At 44.4% G+C, this 18,304-nt stretch overlaps 3 protein-coding genes across 3 annotated transcripts in view; 1 reads left to right on the top strand and 2 right to left on the bottom strand.

Annotated features, from left to right (window-relative positions):
- The first annotated feature begins 1,401 nt into the window (after positions 1-1,401).
- Positions 1,402-7,518, top strand: LOC133387572 (E3 ubiquitin-protein ligase TRIM56-like). The gene is made up of 2 exons (XM_061632625.1): positions 1,402-1,588; positions 4,634-7,518. The coding sequence occupies exons 1-2, from the start codon at positions 1,429-1,431 to the stop codon at positions 6,682-6,684; spliced, it is 2,211 nt and encodes a 736-aa protein (XP_061488609.1). The 5' UTR covers positions 1,402-1,428; the 3' UTR covers positions 6,685-7,518.
- A 4,697-nt stretch (positions 7,519-12,215) lies between these two features.
- Positions 12,216-12,887, bottom strand: TMEM125 (transmembrane protein 125). The gene has a single exon (XM_061630626.1). It carries the CDS (start codon positions 12,885-12,887, stop codon positions 12,216-12,218), a length of 672 nt encoding a protein of 223 aa, XP_061486610.1.
- A 4-nt stretch (positions 12,888-12,891) lies between these two features.
- CFAP57 (cilia and flagella associated protein 57) overlaps positions 12,892-18,304 on the bottom strand; it is a 56,175-nt gene continuing 50,762 nt past the window's right edge. The window contains exon 23 of the mRNA XM_061632623.1: positions 12,892-13,207. Within this exon, the coding sequence (XP_061488607.1) occupies positions 13,179-13,207 (29 nt within the window). The 3' untranslated portion in view covers positions 12,892-13,178. The remainder of the gene's footprint in view (positions 13,208-18,304) is intronic.

The following is an 18,304-nucleotide window of genomic DNA, read 5'->3' as shown; positions in this document are numbered from 1 at the left end:
GACTGTTGCTATTTTTGGGTGGGATTCAATCACACACTGGCAAATTCAGGTTGCACAGTTATAATTGACTTGGATATATTGCACAAAATGTACTTTCCCAAAAGACTGGACTTTTTGTGATAAGGAATGTGATGTGAAAATGCACCAGAAAGTATGGGATAACATTTGCCTTGATGCAATGTCATCTAACCTCCTCACAAACAAATAATAATGAATGCTCAATAAATAGCCATCGTTGCCTAAACTCCCTGCAAATAAATCAGGATGAATGTTCAGTAATAAACAGGACATCCTCCTCCATACCTGAGAGCAAAAGGCTAGCTTAGTGAGCACATATCAGAGCACAAGGCTCACACGGCTCTGTTCTCTAACACCTTGATGCCACTATTCCCTATCCCTCAAAATCTGTGGCCTGAGAAAGTGGCCATACTCTGCCTAAAGGTAGTCAGCCCTGAAAAGAGGGCATATTTGCATAAAAATGACACATGCTAATGTATATGCAAAGATGCACATTTAGGAATTATTACTGACTTAAGCAAAAATACATCTCACAATTGTGGGGAAATCTCTGACCAGATGACCTGTGATTTGCTGAGCTGGTGTTAACTATTGAAGGGAAACTTCAAGACCCCGTTCTCCCTTCTTATGATTCTTTATATTTAAACTGGGCTTGGACTGGATAGTCCTTCAAAGAGACTATTTCAAATAGAGGACAGCCCTCTGTATAAAGTAGGACATGGTAATCCTAAGCACTCCCCATTTTTCTGGTAATTCATTTTTTAGACAAGCAGTAATTTATCAGGTGGAATACAGTAATAATAAAGACTTCAGATGTTGACTTTCTAGTTTCCTATCATATGGGGAGGGGGAAAAGGAGAGCCACAGTTCACTGGTAGAGCCCATGCTTTGCATTCACAAACTCCCAGGTTTAATCCCTAGCATCGCCAGGGATTCCAACGCCAGGTTGGTAAAGAATCGTGCTTGAAACTTTGAAGAGCTACTGCCAGTCAGTAATGAGCTAAATAGATTAGAGGTCTAACTAGGTATAGGGCAGTTTCCTATGTTTCTGCCTGTTATCTAGTTTTGCCATAATTAATTTGTTCATCTTTAAAATGCCAGAAGACTTTTTTGCTCCAATAAATAAACCAACACTACTAACCCCTCCCTCAGAAACTGTTACCACTGAATATAGATACTTTTGAGTTCAGAGACCAGAGTTCGAATCCCCACACATCCATGAAGCTCACTGGGTGGCCTTGGGCCAGTCACTGCCTCTCAGCCTCAGAGGGAGGCAATGGTAAACCCCCTCTGAATACCGCTTCCCATGAAAACCCTATTCATAGGGTCGCCGAAGTCGGAATCGACTCGACGGCAGCCATTTCCATGTTTTACTTGCACGCACATCTGTTGCGCTTCTAACAGCGTAAAATGGAGACTAAACCAAACAGGAAACCGGAGGACATGAATTACTCTCTTCCTCCGCTCTTTGCGCTCACTAAGAACAGAGAGATGGAGCGGCTTCCGGAAATGACGTCACGGGACGAAAGCCGCGTGGTACTCGGTAGAAGGACGGCTTGCCTAGAGGAAGGTATTTTCAAGAATGTTGTGGGTGTGTGAGAGAGAGAACTGCTGCAAGCGCGTGGCCGTCTAGGGCATGGGAGACGACCGACCGCAAGAGACCCTGAAGGGATAGAGGGGAAGGATCGGGTCCTCAGCGGGCGGCTTCCCTCAAACTGAAGCATTCTAGCTTGGGAAGCGTCCACCCATTGTTCTCTCCTGGCGCGGATGCTTTGCAATTTCCCCGTCTCCCTGCGGAGCTGAGGCCTGGCTGCCTCCCGTGTTATTTATTTTTTATTTATTTATTTTATTTTATTTATATGCCGCCCTAAGCCCAAGGGCTCTCTGGGCGGTGTACATAAAATAAAGCAATCAGGAATATATAAATACAATAAAACAATAGAATCAAACCAACAAAGGTAAACAAAAATAATCAAACAGTAGCAAAATACAACAATACATATAATAATACGCATTAAAATGCCTGGGAATATAAAAAGGTTTTCACCTGGCGCCGAAAAGATAGCAGCGTCGGCGCCAGGCGCACCTCATCTCAAGTCCAGATTGTACCAGTAAAAACAAATCAAGGTGACCTTAGCTACCAATACTTGAAGCTATAGCTACAGTAATTATTTGCAAGTTTTAGGTTGATGAATCAAACTATTATACATGATCCCATATATTTGGCCGGTAGTTGCTGCTTATATCATCAGCTCAATCTATGAAGTTCCAGATACAACTAATCAGCAAACAGGGCATATATTCATGTGTATCTCCTCCTGTTAACTGCAGGTGCATTATACAAGAAGACTGACAGCCAAATGTACTACTCAAATTTGGGGTTCAGTAAGGCTATAATGACTTGTAGACCAATCCTATGCATGTATACTTGGAAGTAAGCCTCACTACTGTCAGTGCAGCTTACTCTAAAGTCACTGTGCATAGGTGGGCAGCCTAAATAATCACTATATTCATTAATGCAATATTTTTATATACAAGCATTTTTTTTTAACAAAATGTTATTATTTTGCATATTCAGGCCTAACAAATGACAAAATAAGGCTTAACACCAAGAGGAAAATCCCCTAGATTTACCTGTATAGTTTGGAATAGGGACTTTGAAAGGTTTTGACAAAATGCTGCGGATAAAAGCCTCCTGGAATTTAAAGTATGTGTGTGTTGTACCAAAAAAAGCGTTCATGTGTAGGAAGAAGCGCCACACCCGTATGTCGATAGTTGTGTTTGATGATCCCGCTCATAGCCTCTTTGTATGCAATCGATTAGCAGTATATCAGATGAGTTATTACAGTCCTGGAGAAGTGGGGGTAGGGGAGTAACTCCCCCTTCAGATAACTAGTTGGCCCGCCATATGCTCCTTCCATTACTAGACTCCTTTGTTTATTTGAAGGAAAGGTGCTTGTTGCATTTTCATAGTGTTTTTCTTTATTTTCATCAGTCGTATCTAAACCATATTGCCTCCTAGGTTCTCTTGTCTGTCTGTAACAAAAATGAGGCAGGGAAGAGAACTTTTGAGCTGGAATGATAGCCCACAGCTGGAAGGTGCTGTTCCCCCATAGGTTGAGCAAGCAAATCGGCAATATGTAAGAGTGCCACTTTTCTTTAATAGAGGCCTTGTGCCTTTAACAGCTGTGGGCAAAAGTTCAGCATGTGAAATTTGCTTATCTGTTTGCCTGCATCTGTTGAATTTCTGTCATACAACTAACTACTAAACGCAATAGGAAAAAGAGGCAGGCCTGTTCACCAGCATATTTCTGCAGGGCAAGTAAAATAGGTTTCCCATTGTTACTCGATACCTGAAAAAAGACACTTCTTCTGGCACCTGGAAATTATGACCAAATAACAACCTGGAAATCAAGGCTGCAATCCTAAACATGTTTACTTGAAAGTTAGCCCATCAAAATCCATACCCAGAACCTACTTCAGAAAACACATGTGTAGTGTTGGAAGCATTAATGTGAAAGAGGAACCTAGGAAACTGCCTTATACTGAGTCAGACCATTGGTCCATGTGGCCCAGTATTGTCTACACCGAGTAAAAGTCACTCTGCAGGGTTTCAGGAAGAAATCTCCTAGTCCTACCTAGAGATACTTGGGACCTGTACACAAAGCAGCTGCTCTACTACAGCTCTTCTCCATGATTTCTCTTTCAGAAATCCAACATGGGTGAAGCTCTTTCCCTGCACTCCCCCCCCCCATTTTTTTCTGGTGGTATCACCAATCTGCGAATACCATGGACTGCGAAAAAAACAAATAATTGGGTGTTAGAACAAATTAAACCACAACTATCACTAGAAGCTAAAGTGATGAAACTGAGGTTATCATACTTTGAACACATCATGAGAAGACACGATTCACTAGTAAAGACAATAATGCTTGGAAAAACAGCAGGGAGTAGAAAAAGAGGAAGGCCAAACAAGAGATGGATTGATTCCATAAAGGAAGCCACAGACATGAACTTACAAGATCTGAACAAGGTGGTTCATGACAGATGCTCTTGGAGGTCGCTGATTCATAAGGTCGCCATAAGTCATAATTGACTTTACGGCACATAACGACAACAGTCACCAATCTGCACATAGCTTTTATCCTTTTTCCCCCTAGACTGGAGTGCTGCACTAGTGTAGCAAATGTGTAATATATGAGAAGCCAATCTTTGCTTGCTTCACTTTGGCTGTGTGTTATTCTTTCCAGTCTGTTCTCCAGTTCCATTGTGCTACAGCACTAAAGTTAGTAATTTATTTCCAGTTCCTCGGGGCAGTTCCTGGTTCCCAGATCGCAGTTCCTTATTTGTGTTATTGACATAAAAGTCTACTCAGAAGTATGCCCCATTGAATCTAATAGGGATTTCTCCTTAGTGAGTGTATAGGATTACAGTCTGAGTTAACATTTGTAAATCTGTGCTCCACCTCCCTTCAGACAGGTCTGGCAAGGCTCTTTGGGAACTAGTAGGTATAGAGTTAGTCAGGTTCATTGACACAATTTCTAACTCTTCATAGCTGGTTACTTGGTGCAGGGCCTAGTTGTGTCATGCTGACTGTCTCTTGCTCTATTTGTAGGCGTGCCAGACAAGAACATGGCAACCCAGAGTTCGATGTCACTGCAAGATTTGATTCGGGAAGATTTTTTGACTTGCAAAATCTGCTATGACTTGTATGTGGTACCCAAAATCTTACCATGCCTGCATAGCTATTGCCAGAGGTGCCTCGAGCTCCTGGTGGAAAATGGGACCATACAGTGTCCCGAGTGCCGTCTGCAGACGGAAGTCCCGGGAGGTTCTGCTAGTTTGAAGACCAATTTCTTCATCAATGGTCTACTGGAGTTGTTCCAGATGAAGCACAACAAGGACCTAGAGTGCACAGTTTGCTCTAATGCTCAGAAAGTTGTGGCTGCCACTGCCCATTGCCTGGATTGCAAAGATTTCTTGTGCCAAATGTGTTCCCAGGGCCATTGCTGCTCCTGCCTCACTCTGCACCATAAGGTGGTGAACCTGGAAGACTTCCTTGCTGGGCATTACGACACTGAGGTGAGATTCTTGCAGGAACTGTGGTGCCAAGGTCACCCACAGGAGGCTCTCCGTTTCTTCTGCGACACCTGCAGTGTGCCAATCTGCAGGGATTGTCGCATGCTGGACCATTTCCAGCACAAAGTGATCTCCATGTCTAGCGCAGTGCAGCGGGAACGGCCCTCTGTGGAGCAGCTGATCAAGAGCCTGCAGGGAACGATTACCGGCATCTCTGAACAAGAGAAAACTGTGGAGGAGACAGTGGACAAACTAAAAGCGGAAGGAGAAAACGTCAAGGAGAAAATCTGCAAGTATGTGGACGATATCACTACTTACATCTTTGCCCAGAAGGAGTCTGCTTTGGCAAAACTGAATGTCTTCCTAAATGAACAGCTGGAAGGATTTTGTTTAGTACAGAAGGAGCTGCAGAGTCAGAAGGACAAAGCAGTGAGCACTCAGGAGTTTTCTCAGCGTATCCTCTTTGTAGGGAAGGATTATGAGATACTCCACCTGGAAGGAATGATCAGGAACAGAGTCAAGGAGCTTCAGGCATATGAGCTGCCGGAACTCCCAAGCCAGATCCCAGAACTGGCTATTGCCTGGGATGAGCCCCAGCAACTCTCTGAAACACCACTTTTCAGTTTTGTCTTTCCTGGAGAGCAACCCAGAAGAGATGTGCAGCAGTTGGAGCCAGGCAGCGAGTCATTCACGTCTCTTGGCGAGGAGAGTGGGGAAGTTACAGACACTCTTTCTGATTCTGATGAAGACTCCTCCACAAGTGTGTCTGACTTCCACTCTAAAAGCTCCTCCTCCACTGGTTGCAGGATAAGAGCAGAGTATACTTACAGCTTTGAACTGGATCCACCCCACTCCAAGCAAAAGCCCAATATTACTGGGATTTCTGTTGTGCCTCACAGTGGCCAAATTGTCCTTTTGGATCAGGCAAATGATGAGATAAAGCAGTATAGCTCCAGCGGCCATTTCCAGGGAGTGATTCATTTGCCTTTATCGAATTCTGTCTTCTGTGGTATCTCTGTGTGTGGAAAGATCCTGGCCTGTTCCTCAGAGACTCATCTTTTTTTCCTGACTCTTGATGGATGGTTCATACATAAACTGCAGATGAGGGGTTCCGAGTCGTCCTATCCCCTTGCCTCGTACCGGGACTCTTACGTGGCTGTTAGTGAGGGAACTCTCTGTTCTGTCTCATTGTACAACCCATCGGGCATGTGTGTTGGCAGAGTCCAGCCAGATAACTATCATGGAGGGAAATTCCTGTTCATTGCTGTAAACAGCTGGGAGGAGTTTGTTGTCTCAGACTTCATTAAAAAACAGATTGTTATCATGGAGAAATCTGGACTGGTTCTGAGTGTGCTGAAGCCCTCGACTTCACTGCTCACCAAGCCATTCAGTGTCTGTGTCGATGAAGATAGGAACATTTTTGTGGTTGATCAGTTCAAAGTGATACAATTCTCATCAGATGATGAGACTGGGAAGGTGGTGCTGAATGACCAGAGTCAGGTGAGAAGACCTAGAGTCCTGGCCATTGATAATGAGAACCTCATTTTAGTGAGGGAAGATGGAAGCACTGATGTCTATTGCCTATAGTTTGCTATAGCTCATCAGAGTATGAATCAAGTGCCTAATTCTGAGCCTCTTGCTGGCAAGAAGCCAGAGAAGACTGTTGCGTTAACTAGATATTGAGATGGGCTTCAGCCTTTACTAGAGCCAGATCACACTCTGGGTAAGAAATGCTGCTATGTTAAGATGAATGTGCATTGCTGAAGCCTTCGTGCTGCTGCTAGATAGAACCTGACTTGTGAATAATGGCAGTAGAGCAGGATCTTCCCTGTGCCTTTAAACTACGCTTTGCATTCACAGAACTGCTCTGATCTTGTTACCTCCAGAGTGTGCTGCTCCAGTCCAAGAGCCCATGACGAGAAGTAGCTTGTCTCTTCTGTAGAACCAGCATTCCCTACTTATCTGATGGTGGTGGTGGTCGTGGAAAATCTTATGGAGCACTAGGAAGCTTGGTCTTTGTTCAGTGAGCAATAGACTAGCTATTCCTTTTCCAGTTGAATGTGTAGATTCAAGACTCAGAGCTGGTGCTGACGAGTTCTCAGCCCTGGCTTTATATTTACAAAGACTATGTAGGCTTATAACATTCCACTTTCTGCTGCTATGGACCAGGAGCAACTGTGTCTTGCCATCAGTTTGCTTTGTTTGGCAATGTAATAGAGCAATGTGGCTTCTGGTTTAATTTGAACTAACCTTGATGGTGAGGGCATGTGTACAAACATTTGTTTTCTTTGAACACAAACATGCATTCAATGTTTTTTTTTTTGGAAATGTAGATGTGCATTTGCATGCACCTACATCTCCCCACAAGCATTTAATGATCTTGCATGGTCCCTGGATACCCATAAAGTTGTTAATTCTGCCCATTTGTGTTATTTATTCACACAATGCCTAGCAAGTATGCCATCTTTGCTACAGTTGGCAATTGTAGCTGGTTCCATAAACAAACTTGCAGAGGTGCTGAGACTAGGCACATTGAATTCCAGACTCTGGAGTAAAGGGACAAAGGACTAACCCAAGGATATTTTCTAAATGGTTTTTTATAGGCACACAGCTCAAGGCTCATGTCTTAAGATCCTTGCCAATGTCACTTAAGAATGGCTATATGTACATTTACTCAATACTGAGATGCATAGTTGGTGAGTTATTGCCCAGGCTTTCTGCCATCGATTTTGTAGTATAACTTCCATTCGCATGCCCAAGGATGCACTTATGACTCATTTTGAGGACGTACTTGAAAATGTGGAGCCCAAGTTCACTTTCTGTAGGTGCACATACTGGAAAGGGCCCAGTGCCGTCACTTAACACAAGGTCATGGTGGTTCCTACTGATCATTCCCTGTTCTTTTGACCAAGCTATGGTGTAGATTTCCTTGGTGCCTCTCTGACTGGGAAAGTTGACTAGATATGTATTTTCTGGGGAAAGAGGACACAAACATAAAAAGTAAATGGATGATATGCGTTATGTGAGCCTAGTTCCTGTTGCATCCGTTATCCTGATTACACTGAGAGGACTTTTCTTAGCCTTGACATACTGCATCTCATCTAGCCCCCTGGGCCTCCCTACCATAGGCTATGGATTTGTCACATTTTACAGGTACTATAGCATTGTTCAAAGAGCAATGGCCCAGAGTGCCTCAAAGCAGCTGGAGCCATCAAATGGGCCTCTTGCATTTGCCTTTTGGATCCTTTATAGTTTGACTTCCTCCTTCTCCTTTTTTCCCCCCTTCTATGGCAGGGATGGGGAGCCTATGGCCCTCCAGATGTTGTTGGACTCCCAACTTCCATCAGCCCCAGCTAGCAATAACTGATGATCAGGGATGTTGGTAATATTAGCCCAACAACATCTGAAAGGCCACAGGTTCTCTCTGTTCTATGGAATGGGTAACACTTGCAGGTAGGAAGAGGAGTGTGGGTACCCCTGTGCTGAATGCCATCACACCTCATGAGTACCCATAGTCAAAGGTGCCCCTTTGTGCATTGCTTTATTGCACTGTTTTGTTCTTAAGAAGATAACATTTCTTCATTATATGCTTTAGATATTAATAAAATGGAATTAATGGCCATTTTGTGATACTTCTCATCTTAAACCATGTCTCATCAGCAATATTTTCAGCGCAAAATTCTTTCAAATTAAATGGAAATGGGTAAACTGTACACCTCTTCAGCCCATACCCTGAGTTAATAACCACTTGACTTTTGTGAGAGCCTTACAGTCTGGTTTGAGTAAAGGATATTTCTGCAAATCATGTCAAATCCATATTGTTCCTTTTTGGAATGCACCTCTAGAAGCTGGAGAATGATGAGCAATTTGTATGGTACTCAGTAGGATAATATACACTCATTTCATTCCCCCTTCATGTGTGTGTATTTTATTTATCTGTTACATATATATACTGCCTTTCTCCCAGAGCACAGATCACAGAGTGGTGTATATAGTTTCCAAGTAGTCTTCTATCCAGGCACAGACCAGCTGCATTTCAGCAAGTATTGCGTGTCTTAACTGCCCAGCATAAGTGGCAGCAGTTCTCCCAAGTTCTCAGGCAAACTTCTTTCTCAGCACCTGCTACCTGTGATCAGTTTGAATGGGCTTCTGGCATGCAGAGCATGTGCTCTTATGACTGCACTATGGCCTCTCTGACTCAAAGTCTGCATTGCAAACTCTAAATAGAAATTGGTGTTGAAAGCTTCCAGCCTATGGGCCAAACTTGGCCTGCCAGGCTGTTTTTCCAAGCCATGCCAACCTGTCCCACACCTGATGTCATATGTGACATCCAGTGTGGGGCAAGTAGGGATGCAGCTACAGAGAGCATGATTGAAATCCCTGTGCATCAGCTGATGCAACTAAGTAGTTCAATCCTGCTTAGTTCAGGCACACTAGCATTCCCTCTGGGAACTGGCTGGCATACTCAAATACTGCAGAAAGCAGAAGTTCAGTCCTGCTTGGTTTGGGCATGCCTGTGAGTTCCTGCTGGGAACTAGCTGACTTGATCAAACCCTGCAAAAAGCAGGGTTGAACCCCCTGCGCATCAGGTGAGTGTAGGGAGTTCAATCCTGCTTGGGCAACATCTCCCACCCCACCCCTGGGACAACCCTAGTGTCATGCTGTCCGATGACTGACAGGTGAGCTGTCCCACCCACTTGTCAAGTTGGCCCATGAGAGTGGGGGAGATAAAGATTTTGGCTGTGCCAAAAAGGTTCCCCACCCCTGGTAATAAATAATATGTGGGTCTGTGCCTAGAAGCTGGTTTGTGGAGATACCTGTATGTGAGTCTTTCAAATTGCCAGCCAGTTTTTCAGTCAGAGACATTGAACCCTATGCAGAAATAAGTCTCACTGAGTTCATTGGAAACATAGTCTATTGAAGATGGGGGGAGTAGAGGCAAACCTGCTGCTATGTTCTCCACTAAGGTGACCTAGTGAAATATTCTGGTATGATAGCTCCTGGACTTGAGGAACAGATTAGCTTAGAAGTTTGGGCTTTGAACTGACTTGGTGAATAACTAGCTGTACCCCATACTCCTAGTAGGTGATGCTACAAGCCAATAAAATCCCTATACTTTATTTCACATTGGTTTTCAGTGCACGCAGATGATCAAATGAGATTTAAAAGGGTGGGGAGGCTGACCCAAGCAACACTACCTCTTCCCTTGATCCAGCATTATGGGGGCTGTCAGAGTCATTAACGAATGAGGCAAATGTAGCCTCCATTGTATTACAGTTGAATAAAAAGGAGGGCTGCTTGGGGCTTGTGTGAGTTAAATCCCTTGCAACTCTTTCATTTGCAGACAGCCTCCTTACTTCATGAACATAGCATTTCATAAACCTTTTCCCTACTTCTGTCAAAAAAGTTGACAGATTTTTTTCTTCAGAATGGAAAAGGCAGACATACTAATTAGTGCCTGCTCTGCAGTATTTATTCTGAGTGAACAATCTGGAGTTTGAGAACCTTCATCCCCTGTTTAGCACACTCAGGCATGCTCATTCATGGCTTGCGTTTGGGCAAATGATGATGGTGTAGCCTCAGCCTTGCCATTGTGCTGCTGCATATCATGGGAGATATTGCCATCCTTCTCTTTCTGTTGTAAACCTTTCAGTGGCCCCCTATCCCTTTTTATTTTGTCAGTTGTCACAAACACTGCCTCTTGCTCTACTTGCAGAGCATCAAATCCTTCAGGGCAGCAGTTGATTCTGGGCTCCTTTATGAAGCAGGGATTAGGGTTCACCTTAAGACATAAATTGGGTGAAGCAAAATAGATGTTACAGTAGGCTGGGACAGCTCTAAACACTGGAGTGGGGGCAATTGTGGACACAGAATAATGTGAATCTACTTCATGGCCTTTGGGGATGGCATTATAGGTGGGAATGGACAGACATGGCAGACCTATTAAGCTAGGAACTCTCCACAGACACAGACACGAGTTCTGGGTCCAGGATAAAATAGTCCCTGACCTACTCAGTTAGTGATGTCCCTTGCATCAGATATGGGAAACTTTTGTCCCTTCAGATGTTGCTGAACTGTGACTCCCATCATCCCTACCCATTGGCCATGCTTGCTGGGGCAGACGGGAGTTATAGTTCAGCAACATCTGGAGGGCCAAAGGTTTCCCACCTGCCTTGATCTCTTGAGTAAGCCAAGTAGATATTAAATCCTCTTGCCCTATGAACTGTCTTCCTATTCCAGCTCTATTTGTCATCCATATGTGGATGCTTCTCTTGCTCGCATGCATGTATGAATGCACACACCTACTACTTATGTCAATTTCCATAGTCTTGTTTCTAACCCTGAGTACCCAGGGACATTCAGATCAGGAAGTGTTACTCCTGTCCATCCATCCTGTGGTCAAGTACCAATGCTGGGTGTTAAGGGTGTGTGCTTTGTCACCATCCTCAATCCTCAGATAAAACAGTTTGGAAATATCCTCTGTGTAGCTTAGTTATCCTTTAGCCTACATCTAATTATCGATTTCCCTGTATACATAAGCTAGTCAAAACAGAACTGTACACATTGCATGGTTCTGATAATCACAACACGCAATCACAGAAATTGGGCACCAAATTCCATTTCTGGACAATTGCATCTTTCATTTTTGTAAAAGCAAGCATCTAGCCCCTTTAAGTGCAAAAATAAACATTAAGACATTGGGGTGATTCCTAGTGCTACCTTAGAAAACCAATGTTGCAGTTGAGCTAGTTTTTCAGTGAAACTAATGAGAGAGACTCTCCAACCATCCAAACTGAACAGCCTCCAACAGTGCTTTGACTGTTGTGCCTGGAAACCCTTTCTTTGGAACAATGGGTACTTTTTCTCCATCGCATTTTAATCTCCCAGCACTCAGCCAAAACCTTGTTATGAGTTGTAGTCCTTGGCCAACAAGCCCGGGCTGCTATTTTGGCAGCACAGCTCTACAGCAGAGATTCCCACACGTGTCTTAGTTTATCACAGGAAGCAGCTTCTAGGTCAGCCTGGATGGTGTGAAGTAAAGTGCAAATGCCCGTTCAATGTCACAGTTCAGCCCCAGGGTCAAAGGCAACAGCTGTCACTAGCCATTTCCTTGAGGGCTAAATGAGATTTGCTGTGCTGGAGGTAGGAGCAAGCCGCCGGTTGGCTGAGATGCGCCCTGATATGGTGAAGAGGGAACTGTTGTTGCCAGTGTCCTGGGTTTGAGGTGCAGCTGAACAACAGGAAGTCCACATCAAATACAGGAGCAGGCTGAGCAGGATGATAGCTCCAGAGGCTGTGAGCACGATGCCACTGACAAACATGTTGGCAAGGGGGTGTGGAGTAGTTGGGCTGCTGCCAACTCTGGTGGTGGAAAGCACAGTGAGGACGGTGCCGCACACCAGCAGCACCAGGGCTGTCAGCAGCAGCACTGCGCAGTCCGAGGCACCACCGCTCTTCAGCAGCTCAACTTGCTCTCGGCTGCGAATGCAATTCATGTCCTGGATGGCGGAGCTCAGCAGCTGCTTCAGCAGTACCAAGAGCGCCAGCAGGCAGAGTGTTGTGCCCACTGCCAGCCTCCATTCCCCAGAGCGGCTGCTTGTACTGTACAGCAGTGCAATGCCACCTACCCCGCAGGCAAGAATCAATGCTACAGCTACTCCGTAGCAGATAAATGACTTTCTGGGCTCTTGGAACCACCACAGCTCCACATGTTCCTCCAAGATATTCCTCTGGATCTGGCTGGCATTGGCTGGGGGTCTGGGTGCGCCCAGTGGCTCTAATTCAGGCATGATGGACGCTGGCTTGGTTCGTACGCGAAGGTGAGCAATGTAGATGGGGCTGCCACTTCAGCTGGTAGTCAGGGCCGCAGCAAGCCCAGGTGGGTGTGACATTTCCCAGCAGGAGAGGGCAGCATCCTTCACTTCGTTCCTATGAGTGAGCAATGCCAGAGCCAAAAGGAGCAGCCCACATATTACTGTATTCTGTCAGAAGTGGTTTGAGTGCAGCACAGAAATCATGCAGGATTCCTCTGTCTTGAAGCCAAAAGTGAAAAACTGCTTCAGTCTTGTAGCTCACGTGCTTCAAAGTTCTCCAGGATCCTGAAATGTATCTAAAAAGGAAACAATGACAAAAAGTTATGAAACAGATTAGCTCTTAGAGAAGGGATGAATCTTTGCCTCCATCAAAGCTTCCTTCTTTCCTGAGTACTGAAGAAAAGAAGAGTCATGAGGCTAGGTCCTTGAAGCGAAAACACTACTCCCTCTGGGGTCAGCTAATGTCCGTGCAAGTTAAACCTGCTTTTTATGGGCAGGGCTGTTCTATTCCATGCCTTAGGAAAATAAATCAAAATTCTGCACTATGGCAACCCTAATTCTGTGCCAAGAAAAGTGGGATTCTGCTTTCATAGGTTATACTTGAATTATCCATTTGAAACAAAGCATTTGGATATATTTTTCTTGTTTTGCAGAATTCTGCTTCTACTAATCACACAGAGACCCAAAACAAAAGAGGAAATGTGGGTCACATCTCTACCTCAGTTTTTATTGGTTTCACCAAGTGTTACCCCCCCACCCCCAATCTTGAGGACAAGTTTCCACAGTTCCTAGACTCCCTTTGAAGAAATGAATGCTGGTATTACTCAGGATTCTGAATTCTGCTCTTTGTATTCACATCTGTGCTAAAGTGTGGCAATTGTATATTGCCCCCAGCTTTGCTTATGGGTCCAGGAGGAGAGATGGAGAGGTAGATACAACTGAGCAGTTCTTCCAGTGGGAAAAGGCAAATGGGGTAGCCAAAGCTGAAATCCAATGAAGTCTTGTAATTCCTTCTTTTAGTTTGTTTTCCCCATATTTAAAAAATATACAGGTAATCATATGTTTTTATCATTGGAGGCCTCTTCACAACATAATTATTACTGTCACAGAAATAATTAAACAAAAACACCCCCATCCTAGACCTTGAATACTTTTCTATTCAATGTTAAACACCTGTCAAAAGAATACTTTCAGATTCCTCCATATCTGGACAAAGCTCCTCTAGATCCTATTCTCTTATGTATAGCTATATTTATCTGTTTTAGGGATATTCTTGCCATTTGGCACATGCAAAAACCTGCACAGAGTCCTACTATGTGTGGAGTGAAATGGAAAATGGAGAGAGCCACCTTCCAAGCACATTGGTCAGCAATGACTGCTGCTGAGCATCAGTACATATCCTTATCTGCTTTCTCAGACTAGTGTACCAACATTTTGCGACTGTTGACCCTCAGTGATTCTCAACTGCCTCAAGTGGGCCCTGGGTGTAGGAAACTTGAGAACCCCTCAAGTGGGCCCTGGGTGTAGGAAACTTGAGAACCCCTGACCTAGAAGGTTCTTCACTGAGGAGATGTAGTGATGTGACTCACCAATATCGGACAAATGGTCACTAGTCCCTGACACTTACTGAAAAGCTGCAGTGACACAGGTTGCCACATAGGGCAGTGTCAGCAATTCTTGCCAGCACCCCTCCAGTTCCCTCTGCTTAAACTTGCAGCCTCCAGAGATGGATTCCAGTTTAAAAGGTGGCAGAATTATACATGTGGCAGTATATCACATTGAGTTTGGGCCTGAATGCAATACGTATACAGAGGGAGGGCATGTTCATTAGATCAGCTTTCCCCAACCTAGTGTTTTCCAGATGTTTTAGACCAGCCTTTCCCAACCAGTGTGCCTCCAGATGTTGTTGGACCACAATTCCCATCTTTCCTGACCATTGGCAATGCTGGCTGAGGGTGATGGGAGTTGTGGTCCAACAACATCTGGAGGCACACTGGTTGGGAAAGGCTGTTTTAGACTATAATTCCTGGGCTGATGGGAGATATAGCCCAAAATATCTGGAGGCCACCAGGTTGGGAAAGGGTGCGTTAGAGGCTCATTCACATGGACACTGCATGTAAACCATACACACTGGGCCCTGGGCTATGTGTGAACCAGACCTATAGTAAGTCTTTTCAGACTAGTTGGTCAGACAAGTGTAGAGAAACCTTTCTTCTTGTAGATATTATTGCTTCACTTTGCAATCTAGAAATACTTTAAAGGTTTTAGAGGTGTTTGCCTTCCAAATGGCAACATCTTTCTTATATTTCCTGTTTTGCAAGAAATGGCAAAAATCTTTCTGCGTTCTAATTTGATAACTTCCTGAAACTTTACATTTTCCCCTCATATTGAAACCTGTTTGCTCGTCCCTTTAATTTCTTACAGTTTTCAGCCTTTAGCAGCCATTGCCACAAAATCCACTTCTAATCAACTTCTCCATTTGTGTTTGTCTACATTTCAGAGCAGTGCGGAAAGGTTCATTAATATCATAGCAGGTGTAATGTAATCGAAATAAGAAGTCACAGCCATCAGGGGTAAAGAAAGGAATGCATAAGTTCAAGAGAATTAGCACTGAAGCCTACGGAGGTTTGTAGGTGAAGAGGCTGCGACACCATAAGAAAGGGGGCAAAAGAGAGGTGAATTCTACATATGATTTAAAATCATCTGCATCATCAGCCTGCAGGTCTTTAGTTCATTAGCAATCTGAAAAGAATGTAAGGCAAAGTAGTAACATTTACAGATGATACAAATGGTTCAAAATAATTATTACTAAATTCATTTTCATGTGTATACCACTTTTCAGCTATTGTGATTTTCTAAGCCATTCACAATATCCACGGAAGACAAATAATTTAAAACTGGAGTCAACAATCACAACATCTACAAAGCAGATAAAACGAGTACTACATCAAAGCTCCAAAACTGTCAGATAAAATGAAACCTGTTGGGGGCAGGGGTGAAACCCACATTGAAATGTCAGGTTTGCAGTGTGCCAACACAACTGTAAACAGTTTACACAGAGAGCAGACAGGTGAGTGGCAGTTGGAATTTGCAGTACAATCCTACATGTATCAAGTTCAGTTGGGCTTATTCTCAGGTAAATTCTTACAGCCCATCCGCAGCCTGAATACTGCTTGGGTGCAAAGTTCAGGGTATGGCATGAGGAAAGAACTCCCTCATCATGTATCCTACCCTATTAACATTCAAGAAAGATAAATATAGCTTCTGCATGCTGAACACCTCAGAAAAGCAAATCAGCTTCTAGAGATTATTGGGAAAGGCAGATCAATAGTCAAAAAATATCAGTAGTGCTCTATAATTATGCCCACCTAATCAAGCTTAAAAGGATATAACAGGCATGGAAACTGTGCAGGAAAAAAAGCAACCAAAGCAAGCAGAAATACAAAATGCCTCCAGCATGCAAAGGAGACAGCTGGACAAATGCAAGAAGGTAGGGTAGGCCTCTAAAAAATTGGGAAAAATGCATTGGGGAAATGTGATACTTTGTATAATATTTATTTATTTATTATTTAATTTATATCCCACCCTTCCTCCCAGTAGGAGCACAGGGCGGCATAATACTAGAGCTGATGATCATCCAGGGAAATTGAAGTACTATTTTTTAAAAAGATGTATTTTCTTGCAAAGCACATGCAAAACAGACAAAACATGTAGAAGCTGGGGATATATATAATAGCTGTTCCTTAGATGCCCCAGATATTCAGCATATTGACTAAATAGTAGAAGCTAGCAATGCTGAGGGAAGTATTAGTGTCCTTGGTTGCGACACACTTTCTCAGTACCCGACGGCAAGGGCTAAATTGGTCAACCCCAGTAAAGCTGTCCTGATACCCCCTCTTCCCAGTGGGCCCTTAAAGTGAATCCTTCTTTTCCCTCTGGGAATTCCAATAGGTTCCACTCACTGATGCTGCAGTCTTGGATATCCCCTCAGCAAGCTTGCCCCGGTGCTGTGTTGCACAAGTGCCTGTCTTGTCCATCAAAGCTTAGCTGCCCTGGGGCTCCTGGATCAAATCAGCACAGCATCCCTCCATTGAGCCGTGCTTCCTTCTCATGCTGGTAGCAAGGACAGCGGCAGAGGGCAGGGATCCCACACTGTAATAAAGCCCCATTCACTGCACCAGCCTCACATGGTCCCTCATCAGCATCTGCCTCTTGTCACCAACTGGCTCTCTGGCTTGCTGAACAATAGATGCTTCCGTCAAGGCTGCCTTAACCCTTGAGACACAAATCTTTGTCCAGGGGGAACTGAGACCGGGATGGGGTGGTAGGACCTCCTGTGTAGTTAGCACCTTCTTCTCCATCACCACTCAGATACAAACGATGGGACTTCTCAATCAGCTCAGCTTGGGTGAGGTTGCAGACTTTGTCAGCATGTAACCAAATCTATGTTCACACACAGAGAGGGCTCTTCTGACTTCTCCCTCCAGGTGTCCTGGGAAGTTCCCCCTTTTCTAGGCAGGAAGTGGCTGCTTAGTATGCATAGAAGGAAGAAGAAACGCTACTGTGAGCAGCCCTTTCCTGATCAAGCACATCCCTGCCAGGCCATTTTGGAATGTCCTTGGAGCCTCTAAAACCACAAACCTTGTTTAGAAGAGTACTGAAAATGACATTGTTTAGAAGAGTACTGAAAAGAATGGAAAATCAAGCCATTGTCATTGGTAAATGCAATGCTTGTTAAGTCTATATGCTGCCCCTTAATCTTTCCAGGCCAATTGGCTTCCTGCTGTCTTTCTCTCTGTGCCCTGAAATCAAACCAGGACTGAACTTTATTTTAAGTATATTCTAGCACCATATATATATACTTGACAGCAGGGGTGGGGAACCTGTGGCTCTCCGGATGTTGTTGCACTACAACTTCCATCATCCCTGACAGAGCAGGAACCTTTTTCAGCCCACGGGCCACATGACAGTGGTGGGTAGGGCTAGTGGCAAAAGTGGGCAGAGCAACGGATGTGACTCAACTTCTGTACTTTGGGTGACATCCATATATGCAAAAGCCAGGGGGGGGTTACACGTACACACATTCCAGCCAGACTAAAGCCTTTGAGGGAGGCATGGGGTGGGGCCAATGAGGGGTGTGGCCTAGGGAGAGTCCCAAATGTCAGACAGAGAGGTCTAGAGGGCAGTATTTTGTCCCCAACCCTGCTGTAGTGTATAAATGTAAATGTACTGCCTTCAAGTCGATTCTGACCTATGGCGACCCTATGAATAGGAATTTCATGAGGCTGAGAGGCAGTGACTGGCCCAAGGTCACCCAGTGAGCTTCATGGCTGTGTGGGGATTCGAACCGTGGTCTCCCAGGTCGTAGTCTAACATACAGTAATAGCATACAG

The sequence above is a fragment of the Rhineura floridana genome, chromosome 6 (genome assembly GCF_030035675.1).
Source record: "Rhineura floridana isolate rRhiFlo1 chromosome 6, rRhiFlo1.hap2, whole genome shotgun sequence".
NCBI lineage: Eukaryota > Metazoa > Chordata > Lepidosauria > Squamata > Rhineuridae > Rhineura > Rhineura floridana.
Note: the sequence above shows the minus strand (reverse complement) of the source record. Positions and strands in the feature narration are given on the sequence as shown.